This window comes from Lactuca virosa, chromosome 1 (assembly GCF_052849685.1).
Source record: "Lactuca virosa cultivar CGN04683 chromosome 1, Lactuca_virosa_CGN04683_v6, whole genome shotgun sequence".
Taxonomy (NCBI): domain Eukaryota; kingdom Viridiplantae; phylum Streptophyta; class Magnoliopsida; order Asterales; family Asteraceae; genus Lactuca; species Lactuca virosa.
Genome location: NC_136426.1, coordinates 197,168,788 through 197,176,740, shown reverse-complemented (window position 1 = coordinate 197,176,740; position 7,953 = coordinate 197,168,788). Strand labels below are relative to the sequence as shown.

The 7,953-nt window shown below is 38.5% G+C and overlaps 1 protein-coding gene across 1 annotated transcript; it reads left to right on the top strand.

Moving 5' to 3' along the window:
* The first annotated feature begins 1,108 nt into the window (after positions 1 to 1,108).
* Positions 1,109 to 3,750, top strand: LOC145163609 (uncharacterized protein C594.04c-like). Its single transcript, XM_079082427.1, has 3 exons — positions 1,109 to 1,359; positions 1,470 to 1,733; positions 3,097 to 3,750. The coding sequence occupies exons 1-3, from the start codon at positions 1,150 to 1,152 to the stop codon at positions 3,577 to 3,579; spliced, it is 957 nt and encodes a 318-aa protein (XP_078938553.1). The 5' UTR covers positions 1,109 to 1,149; the 3' UTR covers positions 3,580 to 3,750.
* Positions 3,751 to 7,953: the final 4,203 nt, after the last annotated feature.

The following is a 7,953-nucleotide window of genomic DNA, read 5'->3' as shown; positions in this document are numbered from 1 at the left end:
TTTTTCAACAATTTCGCTTCACTTTCTCCGCTAGCCCATTGCTTTTCAAAGTTTGTGTAAATTCTGTTCCAATGTGTCACGAGTTTGTTAACAAGATTCCATTTCGAGTTACATTGGTCGGACGTCAGGTAATCTGGATCTCGACCCATACTCTTACAAGACCGCTCTGTAACACATAACCAAAATTGATCACGCAATTGGCCATTTCCCATGTTGCTATCTTTAGATATGTCGACCCATACCTTTGCTAATTCCGTCTCTTCTTTTTTACTCCATCTTCTCGGATCGACCTTCCCTTTTTCTGTTGAGGTTATTCTTCGGGCTCAGAATCAGAAAGATTTTCGGTTGCGGGTGTGAAAAGTTGTTGAGATTAAAATTGGAATTAGGTTTACGTTTGGGTTTAGGATGTTGTTCATGGTGGTGGGGATTAAAATTTGAATTGTTGTGAGATTTAGAATTATGAATAATAGCCAGGAACACCACCTACAAACATTTAGTTTTGAGATTAACTTGATGGATCCATTTGTTGCCGATAAGGTGGTGGTGATGTCGGATCGTAACCGAAAAGTGTAAATGGGTTGGAAGCATTTTGGATTAGTAGGAGTCATTTTGATTGTGTGTGTGTTTTGAAATGAATGATAAATATGTGTATATATATAGTGGTAAATTTGTAAAAAAAAAAAAAATTTAAAAAAAATCGATCACAAAGCCGTTACGGTCCATTCCTTCCCTAACGCTCACTTTTTTCGAATTTCACCATCAATGGAAACCCACCACCGGTACGTCGGTAAAATTAAGGGTGGGGGGCGGTGTTCACCACCGGTAAAGGAGTCCACATCGGACTACCTTGGGTGAAAAGCTCTCAACACCGTATAACCTGATATAATTATCGTTTCAATCAATAACATGTTAAATGGTGTATAATTTGAGTTTTGAAAAAAATCATTGTCACATACATATTTCTTCATTGAAATAAATTGTTATATCAATTAAAAAATAAAACATAATTACTTAAAAAAAATTCAACTTTTTGTCGAATTATAAAATACCAAATATTATCTAGGACTCTAGGAGGGAGTCCGAAGTAGTATATAAGAGGAATAGACCACTAGGGCAAACAGCAACTGTGGTTCGATTCGATCAGACAAAATGGGAACAAATTTAAAAAACGCTTTGATTGCATTTCTAACTCCTCTTCCTTCAATACTCTTCTACACTTCCTTCCTCAACAACCACCCCCTTCTCTCCCCAATTTCCTCATGGTGCAACCACCACCCTCTCCTCCTAGCCAACGTCCTCTTCTTCCTCAACATCGATGTCCTTTTCTGGGCCATCAGCCTCATCCAATCCAGCAATTGGGTAATTAATCAACCCCTCTTTCAATTCATCCTTCGATCCTAATTCCTAAATCCCAATTCACTCAATTGCTCATCTGTTTCTGACAATTTTACATTTCTATGGTTTTGTAGATGATAGATGTGTACTGGACTGTGATTCCGGTGATGCTATTGCATTACTTTCAGACTCACCCTGCTTCGCAATTTGACTTATGGAGGTCGAGAGTTGCGGTGGCGCTGACGTGGGTTTGGGCGGTGAGGTTGACTCATAACTATTTCCGGCGAGAAAAGTGGCAATGGGGTGCTAGAGAAGATTGGAGGTTCACTGATATGGCTCAACAATATGGGAAAAACTGGTGGTGGATTTCATTCTTTGCTGTTTACCTCATTCAACAGGTATAAACGATTAATTTTGACTTTTGTCATTTTGTGGTTGATAGTTGACTCACAGATCTCGATCCATGATGAACACCAACGAAATTCAAAATGGTGGTTATAAAATGGATTCTTTAGATCATTTTTTACAAATTTGTGTTTTTTACAGCAAAATATATAATCCTAGTGCATTATTTTTTGTGTTAGATAATAAAAAGTTTATTTATTAGTTTTTAGAGATTTGTTTTATACAAAATTTTATTATAACTTTGTAAATTATCACATAATTATAATCAAATAAATTATTTTTACATGATTGATTTGAATTAATTTAATATATACCATGATACTACAAGTAAAAAAATATTATATTGATAATTAGAACTATACAATAATATTAAAGAACATGTATAAATTAAAATAATATTAAATTGAAGCAAAATGGCATTGGAAATGATGTAAAAATAGGATTTAGTTTTGGGTTTAAGATGTCGTAAATATCAATTTCGATATCGTATATTAAAATAGATTAAAATTGTACATTAGCTTCACTATAAATAAAATATATAAAAAATACAAATTAACCACCAAGTCCAATGATAGTAGATAGTATGGCATAAAGCTTTTATAATTACCGTCATAACATTCTTTCAAAATCAAAATCTTATGTACCTTTTAACAAACACTTTAATTATTTATAATTAGTAAATATTTAATAAAATGTCAACACGAATATAGTAATTTATAAGTTTATTAATAGATAATTATTGAATATATAATAATTTAATAACAATAAATATTTCATGATGAAGTTTTATTTATGCATCTTATCAATTACTTGCATCAGGTTAAAGCAGGTTCACTGTTATTTATATTTCCATTGATTTTAATGTCTATTTTCAAAGTACGTTAATTATTTTATATCATTGTATTCTATTAATTTATTTTACAATATGGAAGTAAATAAAATAAATATTAGTAAGATATAAACTAAATATTTTTAATGTAAAAAATATTTATATAACATTAAGTTAATATATCAAACAAATTAATAATTATATTTAAATGACAAGTTATAATTTATTCTTTGTCGAACATGTTATCGCAAAACACACACTTTGCATTTCAAATGGTCCTCAATTTGAAAGGGCAAAAGTGATGCCTTTGCAAACCAAGTTCTTTAATATATGATTTATTGAAATGATCATTACTTCCTTATAATTTGATTCTTTAATATATGTTACCTATTCGATTTTCTATAAATTTATAACCATGCTACTTTTTAGTTTTAAAATGCACACATTGATATTGATAGTTCAACACGATAGTTATTCACAAACAAGTAATTTTTATCAATTAATTAACCTTCTACTACATTACATAGGTATTCCTTATCGGCGTATGTCTACCCATATACATTATCCACACTGTAAACAAGCCATGTAACATATGGGACATAGTCGCCATATTCGTATGCCTAAGTGGCATAATTATCGCCTATTTTGCCGATACACAACTTCACACATTTGTGACAAAAAATGAGAAACTAAAAGAGGAAGGAAAGCCAATGGTGGCAAATCTTGATGAAGGGTTATGGTACTACTCAAGACACCCAAATTACTTTGGTGAGCAATTATGGTGGTGGGGTTTGGGAATTTTTGGATGGAACTTAGGGTTTACTTGGTCTTTTGTTGGTGCATTGGTTAATAGCTTGTGTTTGGCTTATGTGACCATTCTTGTTGAAAGAAAGATGTTGAAATTGGAGTATAGGGTTGAGGCGTATAAGATGTACCAAAAGAGGACGTCTGTGTGGGTCCCTTGGTTCAAGTGGTCCTTGAACCAAGTACCCAAAGAAAAGGCTGGTTGAACTGAACTGATGCGGTTCAACTAACGCGAACAAGTGAAGTGACACGAAGTGTCTTTCAATGTGAAATAGGCAATGATTCGAGTGAATTGTATTGTGTTGGATGTGTGTTTGTGGAAATATAATTTCATATCTATCTATATTATGTATATGTGGTTTCGAAATTTGGTTGAATTAATCTTTAACACATCTTTACATTGGAAAACAATTTATAAAGTTCATAAACTAAAAAAATATTGATCAAACTTGAAAAACATAAAACAAATTTTGTAAATGAGTCATGCACATAGATCTTACATGAGATTGTTTTTACTTTGTAAGATTGTGAATTTGTGATCGTAAGAGCAGATCAAGATCGAAAGATCCTACCATAATCACAATCTTCAAATTTTAGAGGATCATAGGTCAAAATTTCCAACATTAAGGAATAATTACTTGCACTACAAGATGATCTCATCTCATAATCATAATAATTGCTCCACAAACACTAACGCTTTGTTCCTGATGTCACACCCCCGAACCAAGGATGGCGGAAACATCCGGGGGTGGAGGACTTCATTTATATTATCACAACAATGAGTATAATAGTGCTCATAGTAAATACAACCATCATAAATATAATTGAAAAAGTTACACCATAGTATGAGTTTACATGTTTCAAAATCAATTACATTATGATGACAAAAATGTATAAATTGACGTCTCGCGTCCCATCCTCAAAAGCAGTTGATTACCTGTTTCACTGGTTTCCTGAGAATACGAGTAGTTTTGAAAGAGTGTCAACAATTAAGTTGGTGAGTTCATAAGCTTTTAGATGAAATGTTGGAAAAACCTTTGTTTGTAAATGTAAATGAATACTCAAGAAAAATCCAATATTTTCCTTATACAAAGTCGTGTAGTCTTAAATCCCAAGACTGAGAGTATGCAGTTTTAGATATATAAAATCCCTTTTTGTAAGGTAGTATTTTCCCGTAAACTTGAAATGTTGTTAACTCCCTATGTGAGTCGCCATAACCATACTATAACTAGAATGAACCTGTTACAACGTTTTTCAAACGTCAAGATCCTATGACTTTTGTCACCCGTAGACCTGCAGGTCCAGCGGTAGCTAGCAGCAAGGTGTGGGGTGTCAATCCCAATATAGATCTATACACAATTATCACGTTCTCCCTACAAGAGATTCTGGTTATAACTTACAGGAATTTTTAGCCCGTACTCTAAGAGTACATTTGAAGAATTGTCTCACAACTTACGTTAACGAGTTTACGTGTAGTGTTTGAGTAAAAACCTTTTCTGTGGCGGAGGTGAAATCACACTTTGTCTTAGGCAGTTTGGTTATGAAATCCATGGTTATTCGTTCCCACTTTCATTCGGGTATCGCAGGTTGCTGTAGTAAGCCCGAAGGCTTTTGGTACTCTACCTTAACCTTGGCGCAAGTCAGACACTTGCTCACGAAGGTAGCGATCTCGACTTTAATGTTCGGCCACCAGTAGAGTTTCTTTAGGTCCAGGTACATCTTGTCTGAACCGGGATGTACGGAGTATCGAGTTTTGTGTGCTTCATTCAGGACGACGTCCCTGAACCCGCCGAATTTCGGTGTCCAAATTCGGTTCATGAGATAACGAGCTTCGTCGTCCTTGACTTCTAGATTCTTATCCATTCCTCTTAATGCCTCACTCGTCACATTCTCAGGCTTTAAAGCTTCCAGTTGGGCCACTTTGATTTGCATGGACAGGTGCGAATGGATTGTCATGGTTAATGACTTTACTCGGCGACCCGAGTATTCTTTTCGACTTAAGGCGTCAGCTACCACGTTGGCCTTGCCTGGGTGATAACGAATCTCACACTCGTAATCATTCAGTAATTCTACCCATTGTCTCTGCCTCATGTTGAGCTCTTTTTGATTGAGGATGTGCTGAAGGCTTTTGTGATCGGTAAAGATGGTTCACTTTGTTCCGTAAAGGTAGTGCCTCCAGATCTTTAGGACAAATACTACTGCTCCCAATTCGAGGTCATGTGTGGCATAGTTGACATCGTGCGTTTTTAATTGCCTCGATGCATTCGCAATGACCTTTCCTCGTTGCATTAATACACACCCCAGACCCTGGTTTGATGCGTCGCAGTAGACCACAAAGTCTTCGGTTCCCTCGGGCAGGGATAAAATCGGGGCGCTGCACAGGGCCTGCTTTAATGTTTGGAAAGCGGTTTCTTGTTTCTCTCCCCAGCTGAAAGTCACACTCTTTTGGGTCAGGGTGGTAAGTGGTTTGGCAATCGTGGAGAAGTTCTGGATGAACCTTCGGTAGTAGCCAGCGAGGCCTAAGAATTGGCGGATTTCTGTAGGCGTCCTTGGTGCTGACCAGTTCTCAATCGCCTTGATTTTGGAGGGATCCACGTGTATCCCTTTCTCGCTAACCACATGACCGAGGAAACCCACTTCTCGGATCCAAAATTCACATTTCGAAAATTTTGCATACAATTTCTCCGCCCTTAGAGTTTTCAATACCTGTCGTAGATGTTGGCTATGCTCTTCCTTACTCCTAGAATAGACCAGAATGTCGTCTATGAGGACAATCACGAACTTGTCTAGGTAAGGCCAACACACCCGGTTCATTAGATCCATGAACACTGCGGGTGCGTTTGTTAATCCGAAGGGCATTACTACAAACTCGTAGTGATCATACTGAGTTCTGAACGCCGTTTTGGGGACATCCTCCTCCTGAACCCGTAGTTGATGGTATCCCGATCTCAGATCGATCTTTGAGAAGTAAGATGCTCCTTGGTGTTGGTCAAATAGGTCGTCGATTTGGGGTAAAGGGTATCGGTTTTTGATGGTAAGCTTATTCAGCTCGCAGTAGTCGATGCACATGCGAAACGATCCATCCTTCTACTTCACAAACAGAACTGGTGCTCCCCAAGGCGAGAAGCTGGGTCTAATGAACCCTTGGTTCAGCAGTTCGTTTAGTTGGCTAGATAGTTCTTGCATCTCGGTTGGCGCTAGACGGTAGGGCGCTTTGGCTACGGGGGTAGCTCCGGGGATTAGGTCGATTCGAAATTCGACTTGTCGTGCGGGTGGAACTCCGGGAAGGTCTTCCGGGAATACGTCAGAGAAATTACAGACCTCCGAAATGTCCTTGATGTTTTTCACCTCTTGTTTCTTATCCACAACGTGGGCTAAGAAGGCGTGGTATTCCTTGCGGAGATACTTTTGGGCTTTGATGCAAGAGATGATTTGCAGGTTTGTAATAGGTTTGTCGCCATAGACGACTAGAGTTTCGCCACTCGGCAGATTAAGGCGAACGACCCTTTCGTAACACAAAATGTCAGCACGATTTGAACTTAATCAATCCATGCCAATGATGATGTCGAAGATTTTTATTGAAACCAACAATAGATCGATTTTGGATGAGTGATTGTCTAGAGTGAGGGTACACCCTGAGTATATGTCGTTAGTGCTTTCTGTTTTTCTATTAGCCATCTCTACTACGTATGTATCTTTTAATGATTGGGGAATTTTGTTTTAATAATTGTTTGAATTTGTGGCTAACGAAACTCCTCTCCGCTCCACTATCGAATAATATGATTGCATATGAGTTATTAAGGAGAAATGTACCGATAACCACCGCGGGATCCTCCCTTGCTTCTACTTGCCCTATGGCCAAGATCCTTCCGACACCGCCAGTGTTTGCGTTTTTAGCTTTTGGGCAGTCCCTCTTGTAGTGCCCAGTCTCCCCGCAACCGTAACAGGCGTGGCTTGCTCCGGCGTTGGCGGCCGGGTTGGCTAGTTGGGCAGACGCCCTGCAGAAACGGGCAGTATGCCCCTTCTTGTTACAGCGGTTGCAGTGCATTTCACGACAAGGACCATTGTGGTGAAAGTTGCACTTGTTGCACTTGGGGAGGGTTCCAGCATATTGTCTCAGTGGTGCTGGAGTGGAAGGAGTAATGGCAGCATGGATGGCAACAGTTTGCTGCTTCTTTGCGGGGTCCTGCGATGGTTGCTTCTTTTTATTATCCCAGAACTTCCTCTTGTTGTTCCCTCGTCGTGCTTGCTCGGAGGTGGTTGTCACAGTGGCATGGCTGGCCCGATGATCAATGAGTTGTTGTGCCAACTCCTTGGCACTCTCGCAAGTAGTTGGTCGTGAGGCCAACACACTATTTTGAATCTGGGAAGATAATCCCCAGAGATATCGTTCCACCTTCTTGCTTTTCGGAGTGACCATCGCCGAACAGAGAAGTGCTAGATCATTGAATCGGGCAGTGTAAGCTGTGAGGTCAGAGCCCGTCATCTTGAGACTCCACAGTTCTTGTTCTAATTTTTGCACTTCACCCCTTGGGCAATACTCCTTCAGCATCATGGTTTTCAAATCTTCCCAGCTTATC